Genomic DNA, 18528 nt, shown 5'->3' with positions numbered 1-18528 from the left:
TCCAAAGTGCTTCAGGAAAACAGCAAGCTGAAATAAACTGGAAGTTGATTTGAAGGTTTAAGAACCTAAAGATAATAAACTATAACTTGAAACTGGACATATTTACGTATAGTTTAGATTTACTGTATGTATGTTAGTTCAGGTTAGTATGGATTCAGCACACATACAAGTAATGCTACTGGGGCTCCTTGATACCAAGAGCAATACGCCTCCATAAAGCCTCACTGTGATTGAAACTGTGAAGTCAGAAGTTTTTCTTTCTTTTTAATTTTCTTGATTTATCGTCATTGTGGTGTGTGTTCAGATAAAAGTGTATGTGTTTGTGTGCATGTGTGTATTTATTTATTGATATACTTACTTATCTATCTATTTATTTATTTAAAGAGCTTCTGTGAAATCCAATTTCCCCCTGGGGACAAATAGCATTATATCTGTTGTCACAATAACAGACTGAAGACATTGAAAATGTTTGGGGCAGCCACCCGTATATTGTGCACTGGCTGTAATTGAGTAATTTTGAAGAGATGTTCACAGGTTTGAGTCCAAAACTGAACTGAACTGAAAGAGAAAATATGGCAGCTTTAAAGGCCAGGACAGGAAGTGACGTCATCTGAACTGGAAGTGGAAGTGATGCCATCAGGACTGGAAATGACGTCATCAGTAGCACCAGAACTGGGAGTGTCGTCTTCTGGACCAGAAGTGGTGTCATCAATGACATCTATCTATCTATCTATCTATCTATCTATCTATCTATCTATCTATCTATCTATCTATCTATCTATCTATCTATCTATACTTCATTAGTTAATTTCAGACAAAGAATTATAGGAAACTATCAAAACATAAGAATGTGATCCTAAGGAAATGAGATCTATTAGAGAACAATAGCAATATGAATAAATTGCGATTCCACTCATTGCCCTGATTTGCAGAGGGGATCCTGAGTAGAGTCAAATAAAGAAAACAGAAACTTAAAACTTCTCCATCAGTATCAGTTTTCCAATGGGCTGCTTATGTTTGATACTCCTGTAGAGTATTTTTATTTTCTCTTTGGCATGGTGAAGGCATGTTGGGTTGCTTGTTTATTGGTTATTCTCTTATAGAAAAGGCAAAACCCTGTTTTGGTTTCCTATGATCCCCTTTCTCCAGGGTTGTTCTGTTAAGGGTTCTGGGAAGTAACTCATGTATTTTTTGTTATTGTCTGGGTTTTTCCAGGTTTTAGTGGTGACTGTAAGCTGCCATTGCAGTGCTCTGGTTTGCTCTGTCATGCATTTCCTGAAACTAATCTTTCAGTAGCTTCATGGCATGTTCTGGGCCTGGGCCTAAATGTAAAGAGAAAGAACATCCTTGATTATCTTTGACACAAAAAGTGTATGTTACTTTTTTGCAAGAATCAATAACTTTAACTTAGGGGTGAATTTTTATTCAAGCTACTCTTTTAGAGTTCTACAAATATACGAATGAGTTGTGAATGGTTTGACACATTTGTCCCTACTTCTGACTAAAGCGGTGAGATGTACAGTATAAGGATCCCAAACCATGGACTGTCTTCACTATTAGTGATGATTCTAGCTTTGTACCTGATGCTATGTAAAGCAGGTTTCGATAAATATGCAACAGAAGTAGAAGAAAAAGAAGAATCAGAAAATAGATCAATGGGAAAATTGTTGTTTTACATTGAAGAGCAATAAAATATGTAAAGGCCGCTGGAAGCAAAACCCTCAAGTAATAAGTTTTGATATATTAAAATGTTGGTTTAAAATACACTTGAAGAATGACATTTAAAAAATGAAGAATCATATGAGAAAAAATGTCTGGCAATTATTATTATTAAAAAAATTGTGTTAATGCTGGGGGATCTTGCCCTGCAGACTAAGCAACAGAATTGTAAGAAGTACCATAAACAGTTCAGTGGGCCTCTTTGTCACCATTGCTGTCTTGAAAGGCTTGCTGGAGGGTCAGCTGAAGATCCTCTGTGATATCACTGTCTCACCTTCTTTAAACATAAACTACACAAGATATGACTGAAGCTCTTCGTGAACCTTGTCTGTTTGGTGCTCTACTCTAATAAGGCATGGCACCCTGTTCGGTTTAACATGTTACAATTATATAAGTAAAAATATCCTGTAACCCAACCCAACATAATGTAATATAATATACAGTAATGTACTAGACACTGGCATTAGTTTGATATAGGGCCTATAAAAATAACAACATATTAAAGCATTCCTATGGATTACATTTAAGGAATTTAATTTATTATCGGTTTTTAATGGAATCCAACTGCACCCATCACAGTTATCCCTCCTCAGAGATTCAAACTCAAAAACGTACAGTCAAGACTTTACAACAAAGTTTACAAATGACAACAGCCCTTCTTAGGGGACCCCAGTATGACGAGTGGCTTCCATCGCTGATGACTTTGGGTTGATTGGCTCTCTTGCAACAAACAGCAAAGAATCAGATGTTATCTGTGTGGGGTTGTACTGGGATCAAAACGTGTGTGTGCTTCTGGGATTTCTGTTTCTGAGTTTTTGGCATTTAGGTTTGTATAATTAAGTGCTGGATTTTTTTAGATTTTTAGGCTTGACCACTCCTCAAGTTCTAAATTAGTTTTTGCTTTTTGTTTTTATTATTAAATCCCATAAAATGCTTATGTTGTTGATTATGTTCTGTTTTGAGAACTAACATTCTCTTTGATGTTTTTCTTTCTATTGATTAAATTATTTATTAATATTTTCATTTGTTTTTCTGTATAAATGATTCTTCAATTATATCCTTAAATAAGACAGACAAAGAGTTGGGGTCCAAAGGGATGACTTGTTCTGCTTGGCCAGAAATTACATTGTGTTTATTAAACTTATTGCTCAATAAATATATAAAGAAGTATTTTGTAAATTTCTTTTGTTTTTTACTTAGCTTTTCGCCTTCCTATATAAGTTAATTACATCGCTGGTATTGGTCAGTGCTTCGTTTGTTATAAGTTTCTTGTGATGCTTTTACTGTGTAGTTTAATTATTAATCCCTGATATTGTTTTGTAATCTTATTAATTCATGAAAAGCACCTTGTGATGGCACATGCGGCTATTTAAAATAAGGTTGTGTAATGGACTAGTAGCCTGTTGTTGACTGTTTTTTTTTACCTGTTTTCAGTGTTGTGGGATCTTCTCCAGCTAACCCAAGACCCTCATCTGGTTTAATTGTGTCTGAAAATGAGGATGAAATGAGATTAGGTAGGTTGAAGGATGAGTTCATAAATAAATGGAAAATTATTCCACGGAACTCTACATGGCCTGAGACTATCTAAAGAACAGAAACTTTGAAGCAGCAGATAGATAGATAGATAGATACAGTAGATAGATAGATAGATAGATAGATAGATAGATAGATACTTTATTAATCCCAAAGGGAAATTAACATAATCCAGCAGCAGTATTCTGATACAAAAAAAAAATTAAATTAAAGAGTAATAAAAATGCATGTAAAAAACAGACAATAACTTTAAATAATTTTAGCGTTTATCCCCCCGGGTGGAATTGAAGAGACGCATACTGCGGGGGAGGAACGATCTCCTCAGTCTGTCAGTGCAGCAGGACGGTGACAGCAGTCTGTCACTGAAGCTACTCCTCTGTCTGGAGATGACACTGTTCAGTGGATGCAGTGGATTCTCCATGATTGACAGGAGTTTGCTCAGCGCCCATCACTCTGCTACAGATGTTAAACTGTCCAGCTCCATTCCTACAATAGAGCCTGCCTTCCACACCAGTTTGTCCAGGCCTGAGGCGTCCTTCATCTTTGTGCTGTCTTCCCAGCACACCACCGTGTAGAAGAGGGCACTCGCCACAACCGTCTGGTAGAACATCTGTAGCATCTTATTGCAGATGTTGAAGGACGCCAGCCTTCTAAGGAAGTATAGTCGGCTCTGATCTTTCTTACACAGAGCATCAGTATTGGCAGTCCAGTCCAATTTGTCATCCAGCTGCACTCCCAGGTATTTATAGGACTGTACCCTCTGCACACAGTCTCCTCTGATGATCACGGGGTCCAGGAGGGGCCTTCGCCTCCTAAATTTCACTACCAGTTCTTTGGTCTTGTTGGTGTTCAGGTGTATGTGGTTTGAGTCGCACCATTTAACAAAGTCTTTGATTAGCTTCCTATACTCCTCCTCCTGTAGCACTAAGGATTAAATGTGTTCATTTTAAAATGATAATCTTTTACCTGTTTGTTTAATTTTCATTTATTTTCAGTATTGCTAATTAAATGTAATACAATAAAAATATGTTATTGGTGTGTCATGGGCTGATTAAATCACTGATAAAACTGCTTTTATTCCTGTCAGTTAAGTTTGGGAAGAATATATTAAAGAGAATACTTTGACTGTGACTGTTAACCAGTGAGTTTAAATTTTAGATTTATTCCTGAAGTTTCAATATAAACAAATTAGCTCTTAACAAACACATCTGCCATTCATTATTTTATGAGAGGTAGTGAGGAAAAAATTGTGTTTTCAACAGACTTCAGCATGTTCAAATTGGCAGCTTGACCCTTAACACAGGCTCTCCACATGGTAGTGTGGTGAGCCCACATTTGTACTCCTTGTTCACCTCTGAATCTCTGGCCAGTCACAGCTCCAACTCCATCATCAAATGCGCTGACAACACCAGCATCATCAGACTGATTACCAACAACAGTAAGATGGTTTACATAGAAAAGGTGTCCTACTGACTCAGTGGTGCCAGGGAAATAATGTCACCCTTAATGTCGTCAAAGCTAAGGAGCTGCTCAGAAACTTGAGGAAACAGGAGACGAACCACACATCTCAGAGAATGCTGGCAACATGGTGAACAGTTTTAAATATCTTGAAATAACCATAAAGAATGAAATGAAGAAGACAGAACAATCTTTATCCCGAAAGTAAGGATGAGCAGTGCCTCTACATCACCAGATATCTGATGGAAGTTTGCATTTCTCCATCTGTCCTCAGTGACGTCTAACAGATGCACAGTGGAGTCTGAATTGTAATAAAAACACATGATAATAAACTTGACTTGAGTCGGGTTTCTGGGCTTAATTTACATCTCATTTTTATCCTGTATTGTTAACTAACTTTTCAACCACATTTATTTTTTGTTAAATGTTCTGTCAAATATACTGATCCTTTAACTTTATACAATCAACAGCCAGTTTAAATAAAAAAAGATTTGTTTGAAAAAAAAATCTACCAATTTTTGATTTTTACTTTCCTGTAGTAGTCCCTGTATTTTTTCAAAATTAAAAAAAAAGAAAGATTTAAACTAAAGATTGTGCAGAGTACAAAGAATCACAAATGCACCATCTGAACCTGTGACTGTGCAGCTGATTCCTTATTCAGTTGGTCACACTAAACAAAATTAATCTAAAAAGTGGAATCACAGATTTCTATGCTCTGTATTTTTTTTTTTTCATTTTAATGTAAATTCTGAGTGTGTTTTCTTTAGGAAATTATAAATGCAGTCAGAGTGCTGAACTGAGACGTGCGTCACTAAGGGGGGCGTCTTTATGCAAACTGACCACCGCACTGCACCTGCAGACAGACAAGAGAGAGGAAGAGGGTTGCTGAGCTTTGATGAATGTGCTCACTTCACCAACATATTTATTACAGATTGACATTAAGGTTCAGCTTCACACACAACCTTGTTAGTTGTCAATGAAAATTAAAAGCAAACTCTGAATGCTTTCAGTTCTCTAGGTGGCCCAGAGGTGAGTGTGCTGCTTCACAGCTTGAAGGACTCGAGTTCCATTCCCAGGCTGTCTGTGTGGAGTTTTCACTTTCTCCTTGTGTTCTCTTAGTTTTCTCCTGAGCACTGAGGTTTTCACCGACTGCCCAGTTACATTGACTGCCAAGTGTAAATGGGCTGACATCTTGATACAGGCTCGTTCCTTCTTTAATGTATTGCATTGGGAAGCAGACTTCAGCTCCTTGAAAACAAGAAACAGACAAAGGAATTGGGAAATGGATAAACAGGTAAAGTGCAGAGGATACAAAAGGGTGACAAAAAGCTAATCTTTTAAATGATAAATTATAATTATCCAAATGTTGGTTTATTTCACAGCCTGCAGTAGCAGTGGACAAACATAAATAATAAAACAAATCTCACATCGTTTCTAAGCAATGTCAGGGAACAACTAAAATAAAGTGTAAAAGAGGTCAGTCAGAGATCAGACTTGGCACAAGGAGACTTAAGTTTGCTGGATATCATAAGCCTGATGAAATGACAGAAAAGGGTGACGTACTGCGACTAGTGCAGTGGAGCTCTCTGTGACTGTCACTCTATATTCAGACCTATGGTCCAGTGAAAATTCTGGAACAAGTTTATATTCTTGGCATGAGCTTTAGTCATTTATTCATTATCCATAGAATTTGTGTTTGTTGCTGACTTTTTCTCACTTGCGTGTGTTATTGACTTTACATGTAAACCGTGAGATATTGAACAATTTAATGTTAGTGTTAAAATGTTAATTCTGTATGTTTGAATTAGATATGTGAAATGATCTTACATCTACTGAAATTACATTTCACCATATACTGTAAAGCTAAAACTAATATTTTCATAACTGGTAAAAAGTTTCTATGGTCAAAAACATCTGAGTTTGCTATACGGGCTACAGTGCAATTGCTTGTTGATTTTGAACACCAGGAGGATGGCAAAGTGGCACATAAGAAATTTTTACTTAATATATAATCCTTTACAAGGTATTACAAGTATATACAGTAATTTTAATGCTAAATTGAGAGATGCCACTGACATAATCACTCCTGAAAAGACAGTTAAAAAAATCCTCCAGCACTGTTACACCTTGGAAGGCCCAAAGAGTGTCTGATTTAAAGAGAACACGCCGGAGAGCTGAGTGTAAATGGAGAAAAACTAAATTGGTTGATCACTATGAAATAAAGAAGGCTAAAATAACAGAATACAACAACATAGTTCGTCTTGAGAGGTGGTGCTACTTCTCTAAAATAATAAACAACAATGCTGTGTGACAGATTGGGTGCGCTGTTGTCCCCTTAAACCCTCAGACCAGACGCCAGACACCGGATAAAAGTCCAAATATAATTTTTATTTGAACAAATACGTGCACAAAGCACCCTCCACTCCACGATACTCATATAATAAACAATCAAATCCACAATAACAATAATCCTCCACTCCCAGACGTGTTGCCACCCTGCCACCCAGCTCAGCTCAACCCTGGGCTCTCCCACAGTCCTCTATATAGTCTGTGACCCGGAAGTGTCTTCTCTCTCTGTCCATGTGACTGGTAACACTTCCGGGTCAGATAAAAACTCCTCTTCTTCAACCCGGAAGCACGTCATTTCCTCTGTCCATGTGACTAGGACGCACTTCTGGGTTGTAGGAAAAGCAGCATCTTCTAGCGGCCCCCATGGTATCCAGCAGGGCTGTGGATAAAAACTCCATTGTCCATAATTCCCTGCTGGCATTTGGGGCACCTCCATGCTGCAGGGAGGGCTCCACCTGGCGGCCTTGGGGTATTGGCCGGGATGAATGGCCGGCCATAGTCCACAGCTGGTAATGTGAAAATTTTATTCTCTACTATTGATTGTTTGCTAAATCCAGGTCACTCAATGGAATGCCTCCAAAAAAATTTCCAGGGAAACTTGTGAGGCTTTTGCTATAGTTTTTAATCACAAAATTAATGATATTAAAAATATTGTACATTCCCCAATAATGATCATATTAAATCCCAGTATTCCGTTTTAAGCAAATTAAATTCTTTCACCAGGAAAGATTTACCCAATCTATGTAGAATAATTTCTCAAATGAAACCCTCCACCTGCATCCTTGTCCCAATAACAACAAGCTTTTTCAAAGAACTATCCGGCACGCTAACTGATAATATTCTTGACATAGTAAACTCATCATTAGATACGGTGGTCTTCCCAGACTCTCTTAAGACTGCTGTTGTTAATCCCCTGCTCAAGATAAACAATCTTGACTTCTCTTTCTTTGACGAGTTTCTAATCTGCCTGGTGACTATGCGGGTTCCACTCCATGCTCCCATCTTCCATCTGGGAGCTCTTGAACCCGACACCGTTGGTAATGTTACCGATGAGCTGCACAGTGAGGCACAAACAATGAAGCAAGGGGATGGTGCAAAAAGTGCAAAATGCTTTTATTAAAACCAACAAAGTCAAAATCAAAATGTCCATAATAAAGTGTGGTGCTTTAAAAATCTTCAAATAAATAATCCAATAAAATGCTGTGACTTGGAGGTTAAAAAACACACTAGAAAAAATCCTTTAAAAACAACGAGGTTAAAACAATGGCAGGAAGCCATCCTTTTAAAAAACAGATCCCAGTGCCTTTCTACTGGTGACTACACTGCTTCTCCTGTCCAGGCTGTGCACCAGGGGAGCCACCCCACCAGCAGCTGACCTTTCTATTCTCCTGCTGGTCTGTTTGCCTCGCCAATCCCTGGCTCTGGTGGGCTTCACCAGACGTGACTTGGGCGCCCCAATGACCCGGGTACTCACGCTGGGGCTTTCTCATCCCAAGTCCCGACTCCTGACTCCCGCTACCTTCTAGGCCTTATGCGGCGAGCCATCCTCCTTCTGGTCACTACCGCTCCTCACTAAATGCTAGGCGGGAGCGACCACAATCGACTGCTCCCGGGGTGCCGGCCAAACACCCAGGCTCACTGCTCTGCTGCACCTTCACTCTTTCACGCCCCGGCTTTCTCCTCCCTGCTTCCTGCCTTCTCAACCTCCATCCGTTTTTTTCTTTTTCTTCCCTCCTTTTAGCCACCTCTTGCTTCTATTTATCATGGGGATGTTGATCAAGTATGGCAATTAGCAGCTCCTGGCAGCAATTACAGATGTGGATGACTCCTCACCTGTGCACTTAAGAGAGGACTGCCCGCATCACAAATGCTTTGGCCACACATACCACACCTCCTCTCTAAGCCTTGAGTGTTGCTATTATTTATTTTAAAAAAGTGACCTTTTTGACATGAGCTGTGGACCCGCTACACCGCATGCCTTGTAAAATCCTAGAAAAGACAGTCATCACATAGCTAAATGATCACTTGCATAAACATGCTATTCTTGATAAGATTTAGTGGGGTTTTAGAACAAATCACAGTGCAGAAACTATACTTGTTAAAGCAGTAAATGACTTGTGGGTAAATGTGGACAGAGGCCATTTGTTTGTTCTCATCCTCTTAGATCTGAGTTTTTAGAAATCGCCTTAGTCATTGGGTGGGTCTCTCTGGCAGTTTCTTAAATTGGTTTGAGTCTTACATATCAAGTAACAGAATCTTTCTTAGTTGTGCTAGTTATACTTCAAAGACCCATGATATTCTATATGGTGTTCAACAAGGCTCTACCCTGGGTCCACGTCTCTTTTCGATCACCGTGCCCCCATTAGGTCAGATTATTTCAGGGCATAACGTGAGCTACCACAGCTATGGTGATGACACACAACTGTATTTATCAATAGTGCCTGATGACCCCGACTCTCTTGGGTCACTAACACAATGTCTTATTTGTGTTACTGAGCGGATGAGTAGTAATTTTCTCAAACTTAATAAGGAGAAAACAGAAATCTTAATAACTGGCAAAAATGGATATAATGAGGGCATTAAAAATGAACTTAATCCATTAGTCTTAAAAGTCAAGAAAGAGGTAAAGAATTTAGGGGTAATTGTAGACTCTGATCTGAATTTTTAAAACACACATTAATCGGGTTACTAGGACAGCATTTTTCACCTAACAAAACATAGCAAAAGTTAGATCTCTTATAACTTTGCAAGATGCTGAAAAATGACTAGACTAGATTACTGTAATGCACTCCTCTTAAGACTACCCAAAAATGACATCAGTTGATTTCATCTAGTGCAGAATGCAGCTGCCAGAATCCTAACTAGAAAAAGAAAGTTCGAGCACATCTCTCCAGTTTTATTGTCATTACAATGGTTACCCGTGCCATTCAGAATTGACTTTAAAATGCTGCTTATGGCTTACAAAGCCCTAAATAATCTCAGTCCATCCTATATTTTGAAATGCCTTTCACCTTACACTCCAAATCTGCCATGTTCTCCTATCTCTGTGTGGCCAGTCACAATTCTAACTCTATCATCAAATGCATTCATGACAACACAATCATTGGCCTGATTACCAACAATGATGCGGTGACCTACAGAGAAAAGTGTCCTGCTGACTCTCGTGCCAGGTCAGTAATCTCACCCTTAATGTCGTTAAAACTATGGAGCTGTTCAGAGACTTGAGGAAACAGAAGACGAAAGAAAGTGACACCTACATCTCAGTGAATGGTGGTGAAATGGTGATAATCTTTAAATATCTTGAAGTGACCACAACACATGAAGTGAAGTAAGCAGAATAATTTGTCTCCTGTCAGTAAGGATGAGCAGTGCCCGTACTTTACCAGATATCTGAGTGCAGTTCGCATTTCTCCATCTGTCCTCAGTGACTTCTACAGGTGCACAGTAGAGTCCGTCCTCACCGGCTGAATCGTAATACAAAAACATGACAATAAACGTCATTTTACTTGACCTAAAATAATGAGTTTCAAGGGTTAGTTCACATTTCATTAATTCTTATCCTGATCTTAGTATTATTTATAACTACATTTGCACACGCATTTCATTTTTGTTAAAATGTTCATTCAAATATAATCATCTTTTTTTTTTTATAAAGCAAATATCATTTAAAACCGAAGAGATTGCCTATTGAAAAATATTTGTACAAAAAATCTACTTATTTTTGCTTTTTAGTTTTCTGTATTAGTGCCTGACTGTTCCAATATTAAAAAAAAATATTTAAACCAAAGAGTGTGTGGCGAGAGTGCAAAGAATCTCAAATTCAGTAGTCCTTCTTGGTCAGAATTAATGACATACAAATTTTTATATAAGGAGTGAAGGGAGCACATGTGACACCAGGCCGCCATTTGGACCTCATTCTTTATTCAGTTGGTCACATTAAACCAAATTATTCTAAAAGGTGGAATCCTGTAGAAAAGATTTTCTCTGCTTTTTAATTATTCAGTAATGTTGTTCCTAATTGGTTTTCCTGTCACTTCACATTCAGTTGTTTCAGTTCAATGGTTTCTGCTTTAAGTCTCATCTCAGTGTGTCAGTTTGACACCTGCAGACATGACAGCAGCTCAGTGAGGTTTTTGTACGAGTCTCAATCACTGTGTGAGAGGGTAGCTGTTATACTGCATACAGTAGTAGTGACCGGCATCTTCAGGCTGAACTCCACTGATAGTCAAACTGTATGAAGTTCCTGACCCGCTGCCAGTGAAGCGACTTGGGGTGCCACTGTAGAGAGAGCTTGCAGCATAGATCAGGAGTGTAGGAGTTTGTCCAGGTTTCTGCTGGAACCAGTTTATGGCGTTACCCACATTACTGGCAGTAGTACAGCTGAAGGTGACGCTCCCTCCAGGAGGAACTGACTTTGGTGCTGATGGTTGATTTACAGAAATCTGGCATCTTGAGTCTACAGAAAAAAAAAAATCAGAGATATAATCAGTCAAGCCGAGATTACAAAATTGGTAATCATATGTTTGTAACTGTAAAATGTATACTTAGAATTTTCAATTCCTTATTTTTATTTCACCAAATTTAGAAAGTCGGTTACCCTGAATGAAGGCTATGAGAACACAGAACAGCACCAGTGGAGTCATGGTGGCTGTAGATTTTGACAGTGCGTTTCGTTTAGGAAATTATAAATGCAGTCAGAGTACTGAATTGAGACGGACGTCACTAAGGGGTGTCTTTATGCAAACTGAACACTGCAGACAGATAAGAGAGGAAGAGGTTTTGTGAGGCTTGAAGAACGTGCTTGGTTGGCCGATATAATTACTACAAATTGAAACTGAAGTTCAGCTGCAAAGGCCTCAACTTTATTAGTTTTCACTGAAAATTAAATGCAAACTCTGAAGGTTTAGGCCTCTCGGTGGCTCATGGGCGAGTGTACTGCCTCCCAGATTCCTTTCCCAAGCCTGCCATTTTCTGTGTGCTTTTGCTTTCTTCTTGTTTTCTCATAGATTTCTACCAAGCACTTTGATTTCCTTCTCCTTTCCCATTACATTAACTCACAAGTTTAAACTGACTAATTTGTGGTAAACATCAATCAGTGATGGACTAACATCCTGTTCAGGACTGGTCTCTGCTTTGTCCCCATTGCTTTCGCAAGACTATTTCAGTTCTTTGAAATCAGGTAACAGACAGAGGAATTTAAGAAGTGGATGGATAGACAAAGTGCAGGGGATAGACAGTGCACAGGAACAGGAGGAAGAAACTAATCTCTTAAGTGATAATTAATGTTTGTAGAAATGTTGTGAGGAAAGTCAGAGATCAACTAAAAGTGTAAAAAAAAAGCCAGAGTTCTGAGTTCTTACAAGAAGACTTCATTTTGGAGGATCTCATCACCCTGATGGAGCAACAGAGATGGGTGGCATGTTGTGAACAGTCCCGTAAAGTTTTATGTCATCATCGCTGTTTGTATAGACCTGTAGGAGGGTCTCAAATCCATTCAAAGTTCTGGTACAATTTCATTTTCTTGGTCTGAGGTTTTATTTATGTATAATCCACAATCTTTGTGTTTGCTGGTGACTTTTCATCACTGACTGTGTATGTTATTGGCTGTACATATAAACATTATGACATTGAATTGTTTAATATTAGTCGGAAAATATTTCTTTGTTGTATTTGAATTAGGCATTTCTAATGATCTATCACCTCATATGAATTACACATATTGTAATGGTGAAAAACAATTTACTGTTAAACTCAGCTTTTCTATGATCAAATATATCTCAGTGTGTTAGGTTTGTTTAATATGAGCACCAGGAAGGTGTCAAAGTGGCACAGAAGATAACATTCCTGCCACACTGCTCTTGGGACTTGGGTTCAACTGGCACCAACAGTATGTGAAATCTGTATATTTCCTCACTGCCTGTGTGTTCTTTATCAATACTATAATTTCTTTTCAAAATTTAAATTTAGGTTGCAATAAAATCAATTGATAAAAATATTAATGAGTGTACCCACCCTCACATTCAAGATGTACTTAACTATATTAACCATTCAGGTGATCAATTCACTTTGCAATAATGGATTAAAGAGAGGCAGATTAGGGACACACATGCACTTTACAGTGAAGCCCCTCAGTGAGAGCTGTCTAATCTGATAAATAAATCAACAGTGTAGTGGAGCAGTGACGGATGAATAAAATGTTCATTTTTGTTTTGTTTCTTCTTCTGAGTTTTTGAGAGAGTTAAAAATATAAAAAAGCACCCTTTAAAGCCCTCTATTCTCTAACTATTCCAAAAATAATAGATAATAGTAATAATGCTCCTGTATTGTTTAGAACAATGGCTGATCTAAAAAATGGGAATTCTGAACTACAGTTTCAAATACTAACAAATGTTAGCAGTACAAACTTTATAAACTTCTCCAATAAGAAAATTGAAAATATAAAATCTCAGATCACAGCATCACAATGCAAACCTTATACTAGCTTGGCAAACCCTGTCTCACCTTCTAAACCACCTAACTGAAGGAAGTCTCAACTTTAATTTCCATCACGAAACTTACTACTCATTTCTTAAATCCAGTGCAGCTAAACTAGGAAAAAGCTCAATGGATATCCTGGTATCCCCCATTCTTGGCTTTATCACTATCTCATTATTGCATGGTGCAGTTCCTGTCATTTATCAAACTATTGCACTATTGGGATGCAAAAGTTTGGGCAACCTTGTTAATAGTCATTATTTTCCTGTATAAATCGTTGGTTGTTACGATAAAAAATGTCAGTTAAATATATCATATTGGAGACACACATAGTGATATTTGAGAAGTGAAATGAAGTTTATTGGATTTACAGAAAGTGTGCAATAATTGTTCAAACAAAATCAGGCAGGTGCATAAATTTGGGCACCACAAAAAAGAAATGAAATCAATATTTAGTAGATCCGCCTTTTGCAGAAATTACAGCCTCTAAACGCTTCCTGTAGGTTCCAATGAGAGTCTGGATTGTGGTTGAAGGTATTTTGGACCATTCATCTTTACAAAACATCTCTAGTTCATGTATGAATGCCTTAGTGGATTTTGAGCAGTGTTTTAGGTCGTTGTCTTGTTGAAAGATCCAGCCCTGGTGCAGCTTCAGCTTTGTCACTGATTCCTGGACATTGGTCTCCAGAATCTGCTGATACTGTGTGGAATCCATGCGTCCCTCAACTGTGACAAGATTCCCAGTCCCTACACTGGCCACACAGCCCCACAGCATGATGGAACCACCACCATATTTTACTGTAGGTAGCAGGTGTTTTTCTTGAAATGCTGTGTTCTTTTTCCTCCATGCATAACGCCCCTTGTTATTCCCCAATAACTCCATTTTAGTTTCATCAGTCCACAGCACCTTATTCCAAAATGAAGCTGGCTTGTCCAAATGTGCTTGAGCAGACCTCAAGCGGCTCTGTTTGTGCTGTGCGCGGAGAAAAGGCTTCCTCTGCATCACTCTCGCATACAGCATCTCCTTGTGTAAAGTGGGCCGAATGGTTGAACGATGAACAGTGACTCCATCTGCTGCAGGATGATGTTGTAGGTCTTTGGTGCTGGTCTGTGGGTTGACTCTGACTGTTCTCACCATTCGTCGCTTCTGTCTATCCGAAATCTTTCTTGGTCTGCCACTTCGAGCCTTAACTTGAACTGAGCCTGTGGTCTTCCATTTCCTCAATATGTTCCTAACTGTGGAAACAGACAGCTTAAATCTCTGGGACAACTTTCTGTATCCTTCCCCTAAACCTTGATGGTGAACAATCTTTGTCTTCAGGTCATTTGAGAGTTGTTTTGTGACCCCCATGTTGCTACTCTTCAGAGAAAATTAAAGGAGGAGAGAAACTTACAATTGACCCCCTTAAATACTCTTTCTCATTATAGGATTCACCTGTGTATGTAGGTCAGGGGTCACTGAGCTTACCAAGCCAATTTGAGTTCCAATAATTAGTTCTAAAAGTTTGGGAATCAATAAAATGACAACGGTGCCCAAATTTATGCACCTGCCTGATTTTGTTTGAACAATTATTGCACACTTTCTGTAAATCCAATAAACTTCATTTCACTTCTCAAATATCACTGTGGGTGTCTCCTATATGATATATTTAACTGACATTTTATATTGTAACAACCAACGATTTATACAGGAAAATAATGACTATTAACAAGGTTGCCCAAACTTTTGCATCCCACTGTACTTAATAATTATCGACCTATTTTAAATTTACCCTTTCTCTGTAAAATATGGGGAAAAGTATTCGCTGATCATCTTCAGGCTTCCTTTACACATCACAATTTATTTGAGAAATTCCAGTCTGGTTACTTGACCGGTCATAGTGCAGGAATGGCACTAACATGTGTTGTAAACAACATTCTGATATCCTCTGATGAAGGAAACCCCACCATAATTATGCTGTTAGATTTAAGCACAGCGTTTGTCACCATTGACCATTCTGTTTTACTACACAGGATGGAAACTGACATTAGGATCACTGGCCCTGTCCTGCTATAAGAATTATTACAAGAACCAGAAATTAGGAACACATAACTCCAGTTCTTACAGTTTTTGCTCAATTGCTTAGGCGCAATTCTTGAAGATTATCTCCATTTCCCAAAATTCTAAACACAATTTTTCATAACTGCACACTCAATTCCCCAAACTTCAAATGTCCAGGTCAAAACAAAACTCTCTACTCAAAACCATGTAATCTTATATCAGAACCAAAGTTTGCCTTCAGACGTCAGGCAAAACTCCTCAAAAACACACACAGTACAACACAGCCTTACACCATGCTGAAATCAATTCAAAAACTACTGTTTAAACCTGTTGTTGCAATGAGTAATGTTACTTATGGTACCCCAACTGCCTCTTTAAATAATGAACACTATGAAAACAACAAATGTATACATTTTCTAAAAAATCCTTCAAAGTACAACATAAGACATGAAGAATTGGAAAGAATAAACAAATTCGACTGAACCCCAGCATCCCTTCTCTGGTCGGTGTCAGGCCAAAGAATCTCATCGACGTCACATGCAATATGAGCCCTGGCAGGCAGCAGATGAAAAACACCCTTGCATGCTTCCTTCATGGCCTGGCAAGCCTCAACTGTAATGTCCAACCATGCTTCCTTCATGGCCTGGAGGAGATGAACACGAATGTAGAAATCTCGGATGTAGACCTTCCACCATCACACTGACAAAAACCTCATCTTTAGGGTACCAGTACAGTCCAGTGGAAACTGACATTGTCCCAAATTACAACTTAGCATGGCTGCTCTAAGTTGTGCAGGCTCCCTCTGGTCAAGATGGTATTCATGATATATGAGACCACCATGGAAAGCCAGTGGAATCATGTGTCACATGAACTAAGGATGGCATGTCAGTGGAGAACCCCTCAGTGGCTGATGGTGGCACACATTTTCCCATTCCCCCCTCTCTTGCCAGTGACATTCATAATGGCACATTGGCCATTTATGTTCCTCATCCCCCTCCTCATTCTAGTGAGATTGAGGCCTGCAACAAGGATAAGCCCATGTGGAGTCTAGCTTCTATTTTAAATGTTCTCTACAAAGACACACACTACAGTAAATGACTACACTAAAACACATCCCTAGGGTACACAAAAATGCAGGCAATAAATATAGCTTGTTTTACATTATATAGTGCTGTGCGATACTGTAATATATACTGTAACTACACTTAAATACCACATACAGCATGAAAATTCATACCTGCACATATTCCAGATGTTGGTGTTTCCAGTTTTTCCCAATTGCTTAAACACTTTTCACTGAAAGTGCCCTCATTCCCTCAAAAGTTTAAACATCAAAACATCCCACTCATTTGTGCAAATCCCAGACTTCAAGTCCAAAAAACAAACAGCCAACTCAAAATCATTCACTCTGTCCCTGTAAAGCAAACATTTCAGTCAGATGACACCCACAAACAAGTAAAAATGATCACACATACACAATGACCAAATGACATAACAAGGATCAATTCAGAACACTGCTCTAAATACATGATAGAAACAGTTAGCATATATTTCAAACTTATCAAGATTCCCATTTGATAGTACTCGACATAAAATAATGAAAGCGTACAGATACACCATGTGCAAAACCAAGTTTCAAATGTTGCTTTTTCTCAGATGCACTGCTCCTGATGCAAGAGCATGTAAACTCATGGACAACAAAAGAAAAAAAGTTGCATACGTGCTGAAAAAACTAAAATAAAAAAGTTGCAGCAAATAAAAAGTCCACAAATGACAAATAAAATAAAGAAAATGTACATGAAGCAGATGAATAGTGTCTGTCAAATACTGTACATTACAGCCATTATTCATCAGCATCATGCTTCAGGGCTGGGTCAAGCCACAAAGCCTCATTCACGTCATACAAGATGTTTGCTCTTCTAAGGCAAAGATCTTCAAGGATTACGTACAGTGTCATTTTTGTGTAGGATTTATACAGTTCTGGCAATATGAACATTTTTCTACAGCTCCAAGGAGACTGTCCCTGTAATTGTGTAAGTCTGCTGAATACCTTAAAGGTAAAGTGCTTTACCTGTTCTCAGTTCTGAAGGTATGCAATTGTGGCAAGCAAGTCCTTCAACCTACAGGGAAAACTTGGTGGCAGGATTGGCAGTCCAGCCACTGTATAGAACTTCACACTGTTCCTGTGTGATGCTGAGGTCTCACCTGCTGCACTCGGGACCCAATCCAGGTGGTTTGTCATGTGTTGGATGCAGCAATGCGCCATCAGCGCCTGTTCCCAACCGGTGAAGCGAATGAGATTCTGATGTACTTGTTGCCCTGATTCTCTCACTTTCAAACCATCAACAAGCACATAGTCAACCACAGGAGCACAAATGTCATCTGATATTACAGTTCTTTGCTTTCCTCTTCTTTTTTCTTTCCCCACTCCCTTATTCATTGTACTATAAGTTCAGTAAATAACAGTCACAGTGTGAAGCAGTTTGACACAAAGTGTTTTCATCTGGAGAGCTGAGCGCTAATTGAGCTTAAGTTTTGAGTGTTTTCAGATTGGTTGTATGGTGATAAGTGTGCTTTGCCAGTAGGGTTTGTATTTGAAGATCTACTCAAATGGTGTAACAAATCTGTGATATGACACTAAAAACAAGAACACCATTTGTAATTCTGGGAATATAGTGTGATCATTTTCAGGACTGTTATAACTGTTGGTTATCTAGCTGATTGTTCAAGATATATTGTTTAAGCAACTGGGAAAAACTGTTACTCTATCGGAGTTCCTTTCAAGAGGAACACAAAAGGCCTTTTTCATTGTCACCCTGTTCTTTTGAAGAATGTGGTGAATTGTGGAAATGCTGACTGAATCAATTCCTCAGAAGATTTTGTGGTCCTCAATCAATTGTATCACCCACAAATGAATTGTGCTGTTGCCAATAACCATATTGATTATCACCCTC

At 38.6% G+C, this 18528-nt stretch overlaps 1 gene segment (V, D, J or C); it reads right to left on the bottom strand.

Annotated features, from left to right (window-relative positions):
* Positions 1-11207: 11207 nt before the first annotated feature.
* LOC120528814 lies at positions 11208-11715 on the bottom strand. The segment is given in 2 exon segments: positions 11208-11515; positions 11657-11715. Coding segments are annotated over 2 exon segments (354 nt in total).
* Between the last annotated feature and the right edge of the window lie 6813 nt (positions 11716-18528).

The sequence above is a fragment of the Polypterus senegalus genome, chromosome 4, assembly GCF_016835505.1.
Source record: "Polypterus senegalus isolate Bchr_013 chromosome 4, ASM1683550v1, whole genome shotgun sequence".
NCBI lineage: Eukaryota > Metazoa > Chordata > Cladistia > Polypteriformes > Polypteridae > Polypterus > Polypterus senegalus.
Note: the sequence above shows the minus strand (reverse complement) of the source record. Positions and strands in the feature narration are given on the sequence as shown.